Raw genomic sequence first — 18,979 nt, 5'->3', positions numbered from 1 at the left:
GACAGATCACGTGGTTGGATTGTCTCCCTCTTTGTTTGCTTTTGGCTTGAAAATATAACTTTTTCAGAATTTGATAATATCAATATTAATATGTACAGATTACAATATTATATTCGAACTAGCAATTTGTTGGCATATTTTCCATGTTATCCAATTATTTCTTTTGATTTAATTGGTTGATTTTGCTTATGTACTAATTAGGGAATTCTACATTAATGCTTGGATTTTCATAATTTATCAGTATCTCCAATACAGTAAGTATATACTACTAGAGTGACAAAGGTACAGAACTACACATGGCATGGTTACAGTGTTGGCTATAAATTTATAAGTAACATGAACTGCATTATTCCCTTTCAATATTTATTGTTGAGAATTGAGATAAAACTGTATTCGTCATTTTATTGCATATTCAGATTTCAGATAGCAGTGAGTCCTATATGGTACATGCATAAATATCAAACTTCATTAATGAAAACAGTGGGAATTCATTTATTTTTGTTTCAATTTTCTACTCTCTATTTTTATGGAGAAACCATTTTTATTCTTTATTTTTGGTAACATGACAAAATTAATAATGATAAATTTGGGGAATATAGTAATTTCATGAGGTAATTGTATACAATTCACAGAGGGAGAGCTAAAGTACGCCCAGGATGCAGGTTCAACAATAGCTGCAACTGAAAAGATGTGGTTATTCCTCATTGAATAGCGTGAAATTGGAATCTCTAAAATGCGACATTCGCTCATGCCTTGGCTTATGTGTCCCTTTTTTTTAGTTTTCTAGATTTTTTGGTATTAAGATTTAAATTTTATTTATTTTGTAAATTTATAGTAAAATTTTAATATTTTTTAGAATATGCAAAAAAATGTTTATTAAATTCTCTGTTTAAAACAAAAAAAATTAAAATAATATTCTCAATTTATACTAGTAGCTTTTGTAATATCTATTTGTAAATTGGAATCATAACTATTTTTATATTTCTTGTAATTCATGATTAATATTTAAGTATGTTTCACATGATAATAAGAAAAATGATATATTATGCTACAATTTGTGTTATAAGATATTATTTTATTTATTAACAATTTATTTACGAGGGATATATTTTACTTGTTTATTAAAATTTTGTACATCAATTTTATAGAAAAATATATTATTATTCTACTGTTTTTACTTAAATAAAGAGAAGGGTGATGACTTGAATCCGATTAAAAATAAAAAATTACAAAAATGTAGATCTCTAAAAAAAAAATTAAAACTCTCAATTTGTTCTAAATTTTTAGATGTAAATAAAATTGGATTTTAGTATACATCAAATTGTCCCTTAAAAAGACCAAACATAAGTGATATTGAAGATTTTTTATAGGCAATTGAGATTTTCCATTACTAGTTATACATGTATTTTATTGCTGAGACAAGTTTGGATTTTTTTTCTAAATACAAATATTGAAAGTAAAAAATACAAGTTAAAATAAAAAATATTGATTTTATTATTTGTTGATAAAATTTTGATACTGTATACATTTATTTTATACGGCCTTACTTTTTTTTTACCTTTATATTTGTATTTAAACATTGAACATGTATGCAACAGAGCATGTTCCAAGAGAAAATAATAATTAAGAAATCAGACAATTTACTCTTCAGTTCATTTAAATTAAAATGAGAAATTAATTCTGAAATTTAAAATCTTCACCACATTTGTGATCCAAACTTTATTAGTAACAACTTAGAATACACATTTTCTGTTTTTATGTATGCACGTGCAGTAGACAGATTTTTAAGATAAAGTGGTATAATCTGGTTTCGAGCCAACCAGCCAAAACAGCTTTTCTTATTAGGCACAGCTACTAGTTGGGGTAGTTTATAGGAGTATGCAATTAGATCTTTATTAACATATGAGAGATTATTTTATACAACACAATCATAATGTTTGAATTGCCCAATACTTTATAAACCTAACTCCAAGGGTATTTTTGTCGCATTGGGAAAGCTGAATATTCCTAAGTGTATTTTTTAGGTTTAATTAATCTTTACTTTAAACAAGTGGAATGCACAACTGTGTGAATCACCAACCCAATGTCACCGCTTTGGGACTTGAAAAGTTAAAAAATGCATATGGTGTATTTGTGATTTAGTTTTTGAAGAAGTATGGAAAAGAAAAGTTTTATACTCATCAAACACATTTTTAAGCCTTAATTTTTTATTTCTCTCCATTCAAAAAATCAATTGCAGATAAATATTAGTACATGTTTTGTCTTATAAAGTGTGTCTAAATAATCGGCAAAATACTTATTCGAGGTGATAATCTAAAGAATGTGGAGGAATGGTGACTAGACACATAACTTGCTACACATCCAAGACTTACCACAGTCCACATTCTATCTAAATCATTGAATAATGCTATTTTTTCCCATATGTTTTTTTCTGCATTTTTGCCTACTTTGATATATCTTTCACATTCTTTGTACAATGGTCTCTCTTGAATTATTCTTATAGCAGATCAGATTTATTTTTATTTATTTGTCTCTTCAGAAAACCAGTGAATATTAATGGCTATTTTTACAACTATATTCTTAATTAATATGAGGTAATGAGTGGAAATAAATGAAGGATCAAATAACATAAAACATAAATATTAAAGGGATGGTTAGATAAGATCATAAGAATGCAAATAGTAAAAAATACAAACATATTAAAATATCTCATCAATTATACAAAAACAATGTCATTCATCAACAACTTCAAAGATAAAATTTGGTGATATTACATATTTCTCTTACTTAAATACCTACACAGCTTCATACTTAGGATACATTTTCTCTTGTGATCAGGACCTCATCCATCCGTCAAATTACTTGAAAAAAATGTAAAAATATTTATATAGTTAATATATCATTATCACTCATTTGTATTATTTTTTAAGGAGTCAATAATGATTAAAAATAAATAGTGGATGACTAACTAATAGTGTATAAATTTTTTATACTATCATTGCATACATTTTTTGTTTACTTGAAAATATATAATAAATTAATGTTGACAATTAGGTCTTTATAAAAATAATTAGTGGGTGTTATTTTTCGGTGAGACAAGCTAATGAGCCATATAGTCCAACCCACTCACTTACCCACCCCCATTATATGAGAACTGTTTTATTTCAAAATGTGCACACATTTCTTAAAGTCCTACTTTAGAGACTTAGAGTCAAATTCTACAAATATCACTTAAAGGGATGAAACAAAGAATGAAAAAAGTGGCGAAGTTATTAAAGAATGAAGTTGATGGTGAAAGACAAGAAACCTTTAAGGATTCTTGAGAGATGAGTGATGAAAATTGAAGAAAGAATATGACTTTCTTTATTGATTGATGAATGAACAAAAAGTTGAAGAGAAATTCCTTTTATGAAATTACAAGTTACTCTTGGCCAAAAGGGAACAAAGACTTATATAGACTAAGACTTAAGCCTAACTAACTAATACAAAACAAACCCACGTGATTAAAAGAAATCAATCACATTTGCTTGGAACACAAGAAACAGATTCTGTACGAGTCATGCTGCTGGCTCGGTCAGGTTGGCCCATGGTGCTAATGTTGTTTGCTCGGTTAGACTTGTGTATCTTGGCACTTGGCTCGGTCAGACTCATGTGCCTCGGCACTAATGCTCGGCCAGACTCATGTGCCTTGGCACTGATGCTGTCCTGATCTTGATTGGCTCGGTCAGACTTATGTGCCTTGACACTGATGCTGTCCTAGCCTTGCTCATGCGCCTGGGCGTGGGTATACTTAGCTCGGTCAGGGACAGAGTTGGCTTGTTGCTTGGTCTGGTCTTGGTGCATTTCATGAGCAGTGTTGGCAATGTTGCTTAATAGAAGTTGGGGACATAGCTTTTGTCATTGCCTTGGGTTCTCCTTAATGATTAGACTTTGGTGGTTAAAACCGGAGAGACTACATTTTAATCTCCTACTCAATGAATTTTAACCCACTTTTTCTACTTTTCCAAAATTATCCTCCCACCCTAATAAAAATTTTCGTCACTCACTTTATCTTCTTCCACTGTTCCATTCAGGGAGCAATGTTATAAAAATCAGTTTGAACCGCCCAGTTCAACAGAACCAGATATATAACCAGTTTGAGTCTCTCATCTAACCAGTTTTGTATTAAATCGGGTTGACTCGGTCAGTTTAAGCTTAAAACTAGTAACTCAGGTGGTCGAATTGGCTGAACCGACCGAGTCAATCAATTTTTTTTAAAAACAACCAAATCGATGTCGTTATTCAATGAAAAACAAGTACTTTTAACTTATTTGTAGTTATGTTTGTTATTTCTTATTTTACATTATAACAAAATATTTATTGATTAATTAAATTTTAAACTTATTGTATATTTTTGTTGCAGTTAAAACATAGTTCATACTTTGTTTGATGATGTTATCAACTTACTTGTATCATTTTTCAATAGTAAAATATATTTTTTTTGTTTAATTAGGCATGATAATGTTTTTAAATTTTGAGTATACAATTACTAAATATTATTACGTAATATTATGAATTTTTTAGAATTTTTAATACAAACTAAGTTAATCGGTTCAACTATTGACCGAGTATAATATAATTAGTATCGGAATAAAATCATGAGATGCGTGATTTGATAATACACTGCCCTTGTTGCCATAGGCTAGTCAATACACCAGTTTACCATAGATCAAGGATCATCTCTACTAGTCAATACACAAGTACATGTTCATCTTCATGTTTTCAATAATAAAGGTGTAATCTCATTATAATTAAATATATAGATGTATTATTAAAAATTGTATTTTTCTTTATGGTTTGAAGCATTTGTTTCTTAATTAATAGAGAGAATCCTTCTTATTAATACATGTGATGGGTCCCAACCCAAACCGTTCAAGACGGTCACACCAAATCACTCTTCATTATTAATACAACATAGCGATGGACACTAATTTATAAAAACATATACGTAAACTAGTCACACCTATTGCAAATCATATAAACTATTGTGTTATATATTATTGCAGTTGGTGATTTATATGACCAACCCTGATTCGACCACTAGTCTAACATAGATGTTACATTTGACACCTTTCCACAACTTCATAATTAGAGCAAAGGTGGGAAGAAAGTAGGTAATGGAAGATTTGCCGATTTTAAATATGATTTAAATTGATAAAAATAAAAAATTATCTGTTTTTTTTTTTTGCTAACGAGTTTGAACTTTGATCATTAAAAAAGAAACTTTGATATTGAAATTTTAAAAAAAAAAAATTCTCTCACTTCATTAAAAACACCAATGTATCAGTTTCTAATATTGATTTTTTTTCTTCTTATTGTCAATTTTCGAGAAAAGATAGATTAATAATTCATGAAGGTCTTAATGAGTTTTTTTATAAGCCAAATATTGTTAATGGCGAAAAATAAGGAATACTTTACCCTTACAAGAGGATTACATGAAATTAGAAATATACTGTAATGGAATGGTATAATAGTATTTCCCATCTATAACCAAAGAAGAAAAGGAAGAAAAAACAAATGTTCTGAAACTCGAGTCGGACATCAAATCGGAAGAGGTCAAATATATGTTTTTACCAGTTTAATCGGTTAGGCTGTCCGGTCAGACCAGACAACATTATAATATCATATATAAGTATATATATATATATTATTATATAATTAATTAAAATACGTGAATAATATACTTATCAATATCATGTTTTGCATAATGCAAGAAAAATTTGTTGTGCACTGTGCAGTTATGTTTTTTACTGCATTGTGTTTTTTTTTTAATTTCTTATAGCCGGCCGGTTTAACCAACCGGGTTATTCCGGTTTTACCCGGTTTGACCGGTTTCCCAAGGCCCAAAACGGCTTGGAAATGGTTCCCGATTTTCAGGGTGTATGTGATCGCCTATTTAAGCAGATGACGGTTGGACCAGTCGTCCAGTCCGATCCGGTCCCAATAACCTTGGAAAAAACAATACGTATAGATCATAGAGGATGACTACATAGAAAATATTAAGTTGATAGTTACATATTTTAAATGTTTTGGGTGGGATTTTTTTCATCATAATTTAAAGTGATTTTTAGACATAAATACTATAGTCTTCAGGATACATTTATTTAGTATAACTATTATATCCTTTTGTTTTTAATGAATACTCTTACAAGTATTTCTAATTATGGGACACTACTATGACTAAATAATAACATTCTCAATACAATGTCACTAACGATAGTTTTATGAATATTTATATGTTCCATTATTGTGCAAGAAACATAATTGATTCCAACAACCTGCTTAGCAAAGAAGGAAAGAAGCATATTGTCAAAAAACAAGGAGCATCTTTTGATTGGAAAAAAATGTGTGGGATAATATTAATGATTAAATTCCATTGGATACTAACAAAGGACATGAGTTTTCAATATGGAGGGTAGGACCCTATAGTTGATGTCATGCAATGGAATTGTCTCAATATCATGGTGGTCCAAAGGATCAGACACAACCAACTTTGGCATTAGTTCCCATTCTATTATATAGTTTGATTCAAGAATTCAAAGATCTTTATCATTCTTTCTTTTAGTTGGTTCATCATTTCTTATTTTATCTTATTACAAACTAAGATCTTGATTATTTGCTGAATTGGTACCTACCTTCTTATTTAATTCCATTTGTTAATGGCATCAAAAGGCTACACAATAATCCACTATCACACCATACACTTTTTTTTTGTTTCTTTTAGGGTTTTGTTTCACATGTTGTCTATAACCTCTGTATTATATAAAAACTAGTTAAATTCTTCACTACTATCAACATCTGATCATTTGTTTTGTGCATCAAGACCCCTTTAAAATTATTTCTACATTCTTTCTTACTAAATCCAGAATTTAATTTTCCTTTTTACTTTTAAATAAAACGGACAATGTGTTCTTCGACAATACAAGAATATTAATTTAAATGCATGTTTGAACCAAAAAATATCACTTAAATCTCAATAAATGTAGATTCGTATCCAACCAAATATTTTAAAATGGCAAGACAGTGTATCTACATTCCATATTTATTTATTTAATAAATATAGTGTTTTGTTTATAAAATTATATTTTAATCCGTATTATTTGCATTTACATCATTTTCAATCTCACGCAAAATATGGATACTTATATTAGTTATTATATTCGTGTGTCAAATTAACATAATTTCACCTAATCTTGAAGAAAAATGTATTGTTTTAGTAATGTGGCAGGTAGTATTTTTCAATCTTTAACCTAATACTAATTTAACTTAGGTTGCCTTTTTAACAGAAAAAAGTCAACATATCTATTTTTTACTAGAATATGTTTAAAATTTTGCATATCTGAATTTGTATGGTTATAAGAATGAAAATAGGATAGATCTCTAAGCTATCAAAATTTTAACTTTCTATTTGAGTTTAAAAAGACTTTAATGTTTATTCCTTTGTGTAAATTTTTTACATTGGATCATTTAACATTGATATATATTATCTTTATTTAAGAATCGATAATGATTAACACGTGAATAATAGATGACGTGTTCAAAAATTATCCTTAAATGGTATGAGCCTATATTTTAAACTCATTTTAAAATGGGTTTACGCTCACTTTCTTAAATTGAGTTAAATTGAATGTTTCGATAATCAGCATTTATTATCATTCCCATGAGAGAGAGGAAAAGAAAAGAACAAGTATTGAATCCAAATACTCAAAATTCCTTTAAAAAGAAAATACATGCATCTACAAACATAAGTGGAGTTAATTCCATTTTTTCCATGCCTAAAAAGAGACTCAAGTTTAGATATTTGATTAAGAGGTACATGTACCACTTGAACCAACCACTTCTTAGCATACTTGTATGATAGTAATGTAATTTTATATATTTTGCAAGTTAATTTACGTGTCAAAAGTAAGAAGTTTTATATAAAAAAAATTCTCCTATTTTCAGATGAAATATATCAAATAGATTTGCAAACTGCTCTGGCCCAGAAAAGGAGACTAAGCCCGGGTTATCTTTTAACTTTGTTGAGTTGTATAAAGACTCCATTTATTTAGGCCCAACAAGAAATTAAAGTTCTGGGTCATAAACACCAGCATTTTGGGTTCATGGCATTTTGGTTACGAGAAAACAAGTGTCAAATGTATTGTTTTGATTTTAATTTTCCGTCATCATTCTATCTCTTAGTATTAGTTATGATGCACCTCTCATTTTCATTTCTTTTCTGCAAAAAACGGGAAACAATAAAAAGAATCTATAATTTTTTACTATTTTCTATAAAAATCTTTACAGATAGGAAATTAAAACATGGAATTACATATATATATATATATATATATATATATTAAAACAAATAAGTAGAGCACTGTTTTCTTTCTTCCGGCTGCTACTTTAGGAAAAGAAAGAGGGTAGTAAATTAACAGGCGCTACTAAGTGATAGGTATATGAACCTTTCAATTGCTTGCTTTTGCTTTCACAATACCATTTCCTTCTTGTATTATTTCCAGATCAAAATTTGTATATACCAAATCCCCACAGCTAAGTTGGAGAAAACAATGTATACAGTGTAATTTTTTTATATTGTCATTGCATCTTGCACCAATTCATATTTAATTATCATTTACTTTTAAATATAAGTATTAACAAAACAAAACGTTGGTATAGTGATATAAGGTTCTGCTAGATCCTCAGGATGACCAAAAGGTCAAGTGTTCAATTCCTATGAACGACAATTGTTGGAAGAGACAGTCACACACCCCGAAAATGATTAATTCTTTACCCATAAGGTAAGGATACCCTTGCTAGAACAAAAATAATAAGTAGAGTGTAATATCTATACACTTTCAATGTAAAGATTTATACACAATCACTACATTATTCACCCTTCAATTAACGGTATATTAATTTTATACATTATCAAAGCATACGTTTTTTTTATATAAGTAATGCAAAATATGTTGTGTATATACCTTTACACTAATCAAATTTCACACATGCGTTCAATAATCATAAAGGCTGAAGAAGGCAACTAAAAACACAAACAGTATAACAGTCAATCAAACAAACAAAGCAAAACGACTGTTTATAGTGTCAAAACAGTGCCATCAGAAGAACTCTACAAAAAATGAGACACAGCATTATGGGATACATTTTTTTCAGACTTGGTTTTGTAAAAATATGGTCTTGCTAAAATTTCCAATTCTGGAATTTAAGAATCAATGTTCACTTCAGACTCGAATATGAAAATGCTTTGAAAGAAGACATTGGCCTAAAATGGATAATTAAGCGGAAGCAGTGATGCACTGTATTGCTTCTTTGCATATACCAGTCATTGTTGCTTCAGGTCCATAAACCTGTTACAATGATACCAATAAAAGATTGATTAAAAACATTAACAAAAAAAAATTAGAGATTAAAGACAGTTGATTAAAACAAATTAGAGCTGAATAATTCTAGACACTCCGACCGAACCCTGTGACTTATAAGTTCCCAGACAGAGAATGTATTACAACAACAACCAAGTGTTTATTCCATTAGATGGAGATGATTTCCCAGAATGTCACCCATTCTAGTACACGAGGTTACTCATCCTAGGGAATGCATAACCTTTTCATTTAATACTTTCTTTATTTAATATTGAAGATTTTATTGCATGATATAGCAAACTCATTTGAGATGCACAACTTTTACCATACTTTCTGATTCGACCGTATCTCACTCTTTAAAGTATTATATTAAAATGGGAAAATGAGATGTGGGCCTGTGGGGTAATAAGAAATACTGTATTAAAAGGTACAGATAGCATCTCTCAATAGATTATCCTGGCTGCAAAAGTTTATTGTTAAATACTATCAATGAAGGGATCAATTGTGTAACCTCAATAGGGATGCCAATCTCTTCTCCAAGTTCTCGCATTTTTGCCAGACCCTTTTGGTAGTTAGGACCTCCTCTCCTCACATAAATGTGCATCCTTGCGGCTTTTAACTTGGACTCCTGGATTGCAATAACTCGAAAATCAATCAATTAAGCTCTAACAAGATTATCAAAATGATACAGGTGAGAAAGCTCTATTATGATCATAGGCTTGCATACCTTCTCCTTCAGTGCCCGAATTATGCCGCTAAATGTAGCAGCAACATCAGTAAAGTTAGCTATGCCTCCTCCTATCACAAGAGCTCTTGTTTGGCCATCAGGATTTGCAGTTGCACACTGGAAATAGATAATGGATTATCATAGAGATACATACAGAATACTTAAAAGTGGTGCGAAATTAGCATGCATTTTATACGCTATCTTTATTTAGACACTTGAACAAGGACTGGCTCATCATGTAAGCACTAAGCAATAATGTTGAATCTCTAAATTCATAGGTTGATCAAAAATATAGCATAGGTAAGATTAATTACATCAATAACAACTCTGGCATACTGTAGGACCTCATCTTCTTTAGGTGCACCACTGTACTCTGCATAGTTTCCAAGTTCATTTGCAAAGCCAAGATCACCTACCTGTTTTAGTATTATAGTGTATAAGTTGTCGGCTAATAATACTACAAGAAACGAAGATTAGCTAGGAATTTGGTTTTAAAATAAGAGAAACACACCGTGTCGGCATAGATGACGCTAGCACCTCCCCCAGCGACCATTGTCCAAATTCGGCCCTTTGGGTTCAACACCGTAAATTTTAAGGATGCACTTGTCTGAAAACATTAAATAAGTAAACAATTTAACTAGTAGCAAAAGTAGAAATGCATTCATAAATAAATTATTGATGGTTGCTGAGAGACTAGTATGACAAATTTAATTGACCTCGAAGATTGTGCAGACCACGTGCTAATATTACAATACTAGGATTCTAAAAGCCTAAAAGGATCAAGATCTGAAATATTATTACTTACCCAAGATTCCTCTAGGAGGATTTCAGAATAAAAACTAGTAGTTCACTACTTCGGGCCAAATAATTTTAGTTTTTATCCGTAGCAAAAATTGTTTTTACCCTCACACATCTCATGGACTTAATTTTAACTGAATTGAGTGAAATTGTACATAGCGGTCAGAGCTATATTTTTGTGCACCTTTTCATCTAATCCATGAATGAAAGACTCAGTGGGACTCATAACCCTTCCAAATGGCAATGGAAATTCAATGTTTCCCCATCTGCAACAAATAAGATGCAAAATATCCATCAATTCTACATTTTGAATTAGAAATATATTATATCCTTCAAAATAACAATTAGCATTTGTTAAAGGGAAAGAACCCACTTCTTGAAGTTCTTGAAAGCAGCAGTGTCATCTAGCTCGCCTCTCATATCCAAAGGATAAGGCTTTCCATCAACCAAAGCGAAGGGATTCATCTCTAAGAAACTGAAATCCAGGTCTAACAACACAAGAAAAGTACAAGATAAATAAATAAGAACAGTAAAATTTGAGCTTAACTTATCAACAAGTTGATTGCATACTACTCCCATCTAGTGGTATGTTTATACCTTGAAATAGATTGAAAATCACCGTGACAAACTCCTCGATTTCTCCCTTGATCTGTAAAAAAAGTAAGGGGTATTTAATCACATGGTCCAATTGAGTAACATCAAGAACCAATGCAAAATGCAGAAACACAATTACAGGGAAAAATTAGGTTTTAAATTGTGGGCCACATCATATGATGTGGCCACAACTTCTCGGTTATGGTGGGTGCTGCAACCACAACAGGTCATAATTGTGAATCGCATTGGCCACAATTAGCACATCAGCCCACAATGGTGCAATGCAACTGAAACCGCGAGTTAAACCCTATCAAAAGGTAAAAAGTTTATATGGTTATAAAATAATAAATTAGTAGTTAAAAGAGAATTTACCTCCAAGGGAAGGGTTGCAACAAGTGGGGCAATAGTTTCTGATGTGAGAGACACTCCAGTTGGAACAAATACAGTCTTAACCTGTAATAAGAAAAGATTGTTTTGTAAGTTATGGATTGCAAAGGTAGATTATACGAGCAAAACATAGAGTATTAAATCTGTATGGTGAAAAATATGCTTTGTAGTACCTTATCCCAGTTCTCTTCAATTTCAATTCCTCCACATTCTGAAAAGCTTATGCTGTTCCCAAGTCTCTCGGAGACAATGTTCAGGTAAAACTCTTCATTGTGTGGGATGAAAGGTTCAACAATGAAAGTTGTTATGGGTCCTTTGCATCCACTCATTTCAACCTATATGTTAGAGAAATAAACGACAAAATACATAAAGGGCACAGAGGAAATATCTTATAACACCTACAAACGGAAGGATGGGAGACCATGGGATTAAAGTTTTGAGGACAGAGGGGGGAATACCTCTTTTCCCAGGCGCTCTTTCACAAATGAAGCAACTTGTGCCAAATCCAAGTTTAAGGCAACCAAACCGCTTTTGCCACGCTTTCCAAATAACATGTCAGGTTTCACGACTAATTTAGAAGATGAAAGCCAGGGTTCCCTTTCTTGTAGCTCAGTGAAATCAGTGGACTCTGTAACCTGAGGCACAACCCAGAACAAATTGTTAACTAAAAGTTTGATATGCACACTACTACATGCATTCAATGACATGTATGATTGTGAAGGCTGTGACTTCATGTTGTGCTTGTGGTTTCGGTTATGCTGCATTTACGCCACAAGTTACCATAATTACGGTTACTAACCGCAAATTAAAATCTTGATAGATGATTTCTAAATAATGGGATTTTCTTTCCATCTTTGTATAGAATAAAAACTATAGTAGGCCAGACTGCATGGCCGTGATATCCGGGATCACACATGAGTATCAATTACTACAGAAACAAACATGATCAGACCAAGATACCTGGGTTGGTTCATTAACTGCCCTCCTCCGTGTCCATCCTTAAAAATGGCAAATCCTGTAATCCCCACACTGGCGTCTGGCGAAGATCACAGGATTGCCTAATCTGCTCATAAAGCATGGATCACCTTTCCTATCCGAAACACCCCCATAAAAGGGATACCTATGGAACCAGGTAAACCTAATATTTATTCACACAACAAGGAAGTCGGAGTTATCCCTTCAAGGTAAGGTCAAACAATAAAAGTATGAACCCACCCAACCCCTTGCCAAGTTACTTAGACAGTTAGACCTCTGAAACTAGGTCAGGAACATTATATAGTAAAACATAGCTTAAGTGACAAAATATTAATTTTTTTATGGAAGTTAAAAGTGAAACTATCTTCAATGGTTAAACAAAATATAGTTGACAGAGGTTCAGGTATAAACTAACATTATGCATAATATGCACATTTGACTAAAACAATAGATGTTCATGCTTACTGAATCATGATAAGAATACTTACTTGTGCAGATTTGATCGGCAAATCATTGCCAGAAAGTCTCTTATAGTGTTCCTTCACCAATCTCTTGGAGTCATACTCTCTGATCTTCTTACGGGCCATTTCTTCACAATCTGTTTCTTCAACATCAGAGAGGAAAAAAGTAATCAATTACCAATGATTCATTACAACAGATCTGAATTACCAAAGCCAAATGTGCAATAAGTTAAAAACAAAAAACAAAAACCGAAATAGCCATTATGAAAAACAAAAACTCCCATCTCAAATTAGCTTTATGGGACATCAAAATTGGGTTAAAAATCAAAGCTTTAGAACGCAAAGGATTGGAAAGATCTGAGAAATACCGTAATAGAAAGAGAAAAGAATGAAGATGAGGAAGGTGTGGTGGGGAGTTAGATCTAAAAAAACAGATGAAATGTTTTAAGTGTGTGATATCTCTATTTATAGCTGAAAGTTTCAGTTTTTTTATTTTGTTTTATATATAAAAGACACAAAAATGAGGGAAAAATAATGGGTTGTTGTGTTGGTTGGTGATTTGTTAGAGAAAACCAGTGTGAAGTAAGAAGAGGGTAGCGGAAAATGGAAGAGAGGAAGTAACACATGTGACACCTACTTCATATATATAGATATATGTGTTGTCGTACCAAAGTAACTTTCAACTTTGGCTCAATGGATGGCACAACATTACATTCCTTATCTTTTGGGTTTCATCTCACCATGTTTCACTTTGTAGGCAACTTATTTCCTTCTACCGCTCATTATTTTTAAAAACTGAAAAATAGTATATTTATCACAAATATATTTTATTCTATTTTTATTTTTCTTTTAAAATTATTTTTTCGTGTTATTAAAAATATATTATTTTGACCAATAAGACATTGGTCTAGTGATATAACACCTACTTGTTCCACTAGGTCGATGTTTCGATTATTGAGATCGACACTTGTTAGAATAGACAACCATGAACCTTGAAAAATATTAGTTTCTTACTCAAAATGTTGAGGAGATATCTTTAGTATTATAAAAAAAATATTATTTTGGATTTTTATATACAAAATTAAATTCTTCCATGTAAGTTTCTTGATGGAGTAAATGATAAGAGTAGAGAAGTAAAGTGTCATGTGAAATTAGTTTTTAATACATTATTTTCATTTTTGAATTCTAGGCATTAAATAACCCTTTATCATTTTTTAATTCTGCTCAACACTAGGGATTGTAATTGCATGGATAGGTTTGGGTGTGCACTAAACTTGGGTTTATCTATTTCATTCATTTTTGGACTCATATTCACATGGATATACATTAGGTATCCTACTCTTGAGTCATTAGTTATCCATAATTTCAAAAATATTAAAAATAATTATAATTAATTTAAACAATTGTATGTCTTATTCCTATAACTGTTATTTTAAACAATTAAAAGGAGTGAAAATAAAAATTAAAGTCATGATTTAAATTTTCGATTAAACATATTGTAATTGAAATTTATTTAATAAAATTGTTTAATACAACATAACATCTCTTATTAACAAGATACCATCACAATTGTAATGGAAAATATACTTAATTATGTTGCTATATATATATACGAAATGTGGTCTGAGTCATACTCGTTCAATAAAGAATTTTAAAATTTTCAATCTCAACTATCTTTAAGATCAGAAACACGAACCCAATTTATAATGAGTATTATCAACATCTATAGGCTCATACCCGAGTACATTTGAAAAGTAAGTTGTAGTTGGAAAAATTATTAAGATATTTACATAATCAAAAATTTGTTACCAAATTACTAATAATTACAAATTTAAAGTTAGTAATACTTTAACCAAATTATTAAGAATTATTTATATAACTCTAATTAATAATTGTAAGATACTTATATATATATAGAAAATTTTAGCTATAGTTATAAGATATGATACAGGCTACAAACTCAAGAGTTATAAGTTAGTTTTATCGAGTAAATCTTGAGTCAAAAGAAAATACTAGATATTCGTGACTACATTAATGTTTGCTTAATAATGATTTACTTTTTATTGTCTCAATTACAAGGAGAAAAACATAAATAATTTTTATTTGAGATATAAGCAAATTTAACTATTTTATATTGAGAGTACATAAATATTAAACTTTATAATTAAAAGCAAAATCATATTTCATATGGTGAATAATAATTATATTATTTGTAATTTTATTAAATCGAAATAATTAATGGACTTTTAAAATATATTTTAACATGTGAAATTAATTAATTGTGGGGAGGGTGGAAGTAATATAAAAACAATATCCCTTCTCTCTTTGCCATCATATTTTAAGATGATTATAAATATTATGCCATATTAGTTGATAAAGTGGTCATTATAATATGATAATTATATTAGTCAAATTTAGTCAAACTGCAATGGTCAAAATAATTTTGGACATAAAAGTATTACTTTTTCAAATTACACATTAAGGATTTAAATCCATCATAATTATTTGTAATAATAGGTAAATCATATTGTTCTATAAATTTATTATATTTTATTATAAATTATATATGTCTATTAGGTTTATTTAGTGAAAATTGTAGAACTACATTTATTAATAATCAAGAGCTCCCAATTCAAGGTCGACGCTGCCAAATCCCCAGATCGGAAAAATCGAAAGCCGTCGCAGCCACCGTCTACGGCGGAAGTCATTTCCCTTTCTATCCTCACTCTTGTAGGTTCCAGCGTCGCTGATCCTTTGCTAGCGTTGAGCGTAACAGCATCGGAACGAAACGCTCCAACACTTCAAAAATCTCAATTATCGAACTCCTCATGGACCCAATTGAACAATTCGAAGAATGGAAGGAACAAGCTTCTCACTTGTGGCGTGTAGCTATGGATCATCTTCGTCATGTTCCCCCAACTCAGCTATACGCTGCTGCCGCTATCGTGGTTTTCACAACCGTGCTTTTGCTCTCAAGTGCGTTTGGTTTTACGGCTCAATTTCTTAACTCAATTCATAGTTTTGATTGATTGTGAATTTTTGTTGATGATTATGTTTTGCTCTGTGTTTAGGGTTTTTGAAGCGTGCAAAGGCTAATACCATTGTGTTGACGGGGCTTAGCGGGAGTGGAAAATCTGTTCTCTTCTATCAAGTGAGCTTTTAATCACATTTTTGGGAACCCTTGTTTTCTTTAATCTGAAAATCAGAACGAAATCATTATTTTTTAGGTTTATTAACCCTTTGGGAGGATTAGGTCATTGCTCATATGTTTTTGAAATGCATAGCCAGTGCCTTGGTCTTTAATTGTAATATGATAGAACAAAAGGGGGAAATATTATTAGGGCTGAATATTGCTTTTATAGTTGTATCCGAGAATATTGTGTTGGATGAATTGATGGACTAGATTAAATAGGATTAGGAATGAATGATTATAGAGAAAGTTTAGATAACACCTATTGTAGAAAATTGTTAGAGTCTCACCTTAAGTGATTTTACTATATGTGGAGGAGACATGTAGAGGCCCTAATCAGGAGTGTAGGTCAGATTGATTGAGGGTAGGTCAATTCTTAATAGTTAGAGACAGAGGGAGACCAAGAAAAAAGTATAGGCAAAACCCGAAAAATTGAAGAATTATTTAACTTTAAGTGGTTTGTCTCTAGACATAATTTACATCAGGACATTAGCTAACCCCACCTAGTAGAAATCGAACATCTAATAGCATTATCAGGTGCTGTTAAATGGTGGGATATAATTAATCTAATAGGGAAGTGTTATTATCAGACTTTCTTCTATTCGCATTTTCTATGCTAATATAATGTTTGACACTTTTATTTTTGCATGTGTCAGCTTAGGGATGGCTCTACTCATCAGGGTACTGTTACATCAATGGAACCTAACGAGGGTACTTTTGTTCTTCATGGTGAAACAACAAAGGTAACATTTCAGCATGTTTATAATTGTGCTTCTCATCTCTACAGAAAAAGATACTTCACTCATTTTGTTAATCAAAGAGTATTTTCTTTTTGTTTTTTTTTGTTGATTGTGGAATCAGACTTACAATACATTGTTGTGGTATGTTTCTTTGGCAGAAGGGCAAGATAAAACCTGTTCATATTGTTGATGTTCCTGGACATTCTCGTCTTAGACCCAAACTTGATGAATACTTGCCTCAAGCAGCTGGCGTAGTCTTTGTGGTTGATGCTTTAGACTTCTTACCAAACTGTCGTACGGCTTCAGAGTAATTCCTTTCCCCATTCCCATTGAGTTCATAGATTAATATCTTTATATGAAGTAATCCCTTTTGTCAATATTATCAGTCAGCAACTAGTAACCCATTGGTGGGAAGCATTAATGTATTATTAACTGATCATTTCCCTAATAGTTTTGTATCCACAAGGGTACTAACTACTAACTTATTCTATTACTTTTTTAGGTACCTCTATGATCTATTAACTAAGGGAAGTGTTGTGAAGAAGAAGGTTCCACTGCTTATTCTCTGCAACAAAACAGACAAAGTCACTGCTCATACCAAAGAGTTTATCCGCAGACAGATGGAGAAGGAAATGTATGGGCTTCAAGTCCCAAAATCTTTTATTTATATGCACATTTGATCTTTCAATAACTACTCTATCAGTTCATCTCATTGTCAACAGTTGTTGAATTATGTGCCCTCTCTCATCTCTCTCTCTCTCTCTCTCTCCCTTTGTGTGTGTGTTGAGATATACGATCATTGATAATGTTCATTCACGTTGTTATTGTTGATTACTTGGTTGGTTCACATTGAAGTAATTTTTATTTTTCATGGAATACTCTAATCTTTTTAGCTTCTTCCTCAAAGTTATTTGTCCTTACACACTCAATCAGCTGATTGTTTTGTTTTGATGTAGACAATGTACATACTGTTCAATCTATGATAGCCTTATTCTTTTCATGATTCATCTGTCAACTCTATTTTTGACTCTTATTATCTTTTTGCAGCGACAAATTAAGGACGTCAAGAAGTGCAATTTCAGAAGCTGACGTTACAAATGAGTTCACCCTGGGGGTACCTGGAGAGCCATTTACTTTTACTCAGTGCTCTAACAAAGTTACAACTGCAGAAGCTTCTGGAGTAACTGGGGAGATATCTCAGTTGGAAGAGTTTATCAGAGAACATGTAAAGCCATAGCTAGATATTATGTTTAAACTCAGGTTTTTTAAGGTTTTAAATTCAAATTTTTTGTTCAATTGAATTTCTCAAGAACATGTAAAGCCATAGCTAGATATTATGTTTAAGCTCACAGATTTAAGACTTACTTTGGTTTCTGATAATTTCTGTTCAATCCAGACACCGGTCTTTAAATTTAATAAAGTCATCAAACGGTCATTGAAAATATCTTTTTGAGAGACAATTTGGTTTCTTTAGTAAAAAAGACACAAAATAGTGTCTACAGATTTTTTTCTGGACAATTTGATCCCTCCATATTACTTTCATAAGACAGCTTGGTCCCCAAAATTTTGGACCAATTGTATGAAACATCTTTTCATCACAAAATGTTTCATACCACTCCCAAACATACCATAAACCAGATGCATAGACACACTCTAAGCATGCATGGTTAGTATAGTACCTATGAGAATTGCTGGTTACTGGGTCAGAA

The 18,979-nt window shown here is 31.3% G+C and overlaps 2 protein-coding genes across 4 annotated transcripts; one reads left to right on the top strand and one right to left on the bottom strand.

The window, feature by feature from the left end:
- LOC109333252 (ATP-citrate synthase alpha chain protein 1-like) lies at positions 9,068–13,947 on the bottom strand. 2 transcript variants are annotated; one of them, XM_019568637.1, is made up of 13 exons: positions 13,709–13,947; positions 13,368–13,483; positions 12,363–12,539; positions 12,078–12,239; positions 11,890–11,970; positions 11,521–11,572; positions 11,297–11,411; positions 11,108–11,189; positions 10,637–10,732; positions 10,440–10,541; positions 10,126–10,242; positions 9,910–10,026; positions 9,068–9,386 (listed from the first exon to the last, which is right to left on the bottom strand). In XM_019568637.1, the coding sequence occupies exons 2-13, from the start codon at positions 13,464–13,466 to the stop codon at positions 9,315–9,317; spliced, it is 1,272 nt and encodes a 423-aa protein (XP_019424182.1). In that variant the 5' UTR covers positions 13,467–13,483; positions 13,709–13,947; the 3' UTR covers positions 9,068–9,314. The 2 variants fall into 2 exon arrangements, with proteins under 2 accessions (XP_019424182.1, XP_019424184.1); XM_019568639.1 differs by having other exon boundaries at positions 13,368–13,477.
- Positions 15,937–18,621, top strand: LOC109332994 (signal recognition particle receptor subunit beta-like). 2 transcript variants are annotated; one of them, XM_019568208.1, is made up of 7 exons: positions 15,937–16,079; positions 16,123–16,316; positions 16,412–16,491; positions 17,187–17,273; positions 17,429–17,577; positions 17,773–17,904; positions 18,318–18,621. In XM_019568208.1, exons 2-7 carry the CDS (start codon positions 16,169–16,171, stop codon positions 18,505–18,507), a joined length of 786 nt encoding a protein of 261 aa, XP_019423753.1. In that variant the 5' UTR covers positions 15,937–16,079; positions 16,123–16,168; the 3' UTR covers positions 18,508–18,621. The 2 variants fall into 2 exon arrangements, with proteins under 2 accessions (XP_019423753.1, XP_019423752.1); XM_019568207.1 differs by having other exon boundaries at positions 15,937–16,316.

This window comes from Lupinus angustifolius, chromosome LG18, assembly GCF_001865875.1.
Source record: "Lupinus angustifolius cultivar Tanjil chromosome LG18, LupAngTanjil_v1.0, whole genome shotgun sequence".
Taxonomy (NCBI): domain Eukaryota; kingdom Viridiplantae; phylum Streptophyta; class Magnoliopsida; order Fabales; family Fabaceae; genus Lupinus; species Lupinus angustifolius.
Note: the sequence above shows the minus strand (reverse complement) of the source record. Positions and strands in the feature narration are given on the sequence as shown.

What these genes read in the sequence shown, in the direction of transcription:
- LOC109332994 (XM_019568208.1), top strand. Translation starts at nt 16,169, where the DNA reads ATGGACCCAATTGAACAATTCGAAGAATGGAAGGAACAAGCTTCTCAC. An exon ending in AACCGTGCTTTTGCTCTCAA is followed by an intron (nt 16,317 to 16,411) that starts GTGCGTTTGGTT and finishes CTCTGTGTTTAG; the next exon opens with GGTTTTTGAAGCGTGCAAAG. An exon ending in AGACAGATGGAGAAGGAAAT is followed by an intron (nt 17,905 to 18,317) that starts GTATGGGCTTCA and finishes ATCTTTTTGCAG; the next exon opens with CGACAAATTAAGGACGTCAA.
- LOC109333252 (XM_019568637.1), bottom strand. Translation starts at nt 13,466, where the DNA reads ATGGCCCGTAAGAAGATCAGAGAGTATGACTCCAAGAGATTGGTGAAG. An exon ending in AAGAGCGCCTGGGAAAAGAG is followed by an intron (nt 12,240 to 12,362) that starts GTATTCCCCCCT and finishes TCTAACATATAG; the next exon opens with GTTGAAATGAGTGGATGCAA. An exon ending in TTGAAGAGAACTGGGATAAG is followed by an intron (nt 11,971 to 12,077) that starts GTACTACAAAGC and finishes TTCTTATTACAG; the next exon opens with GTTAAGACTGTATTTGTTCC.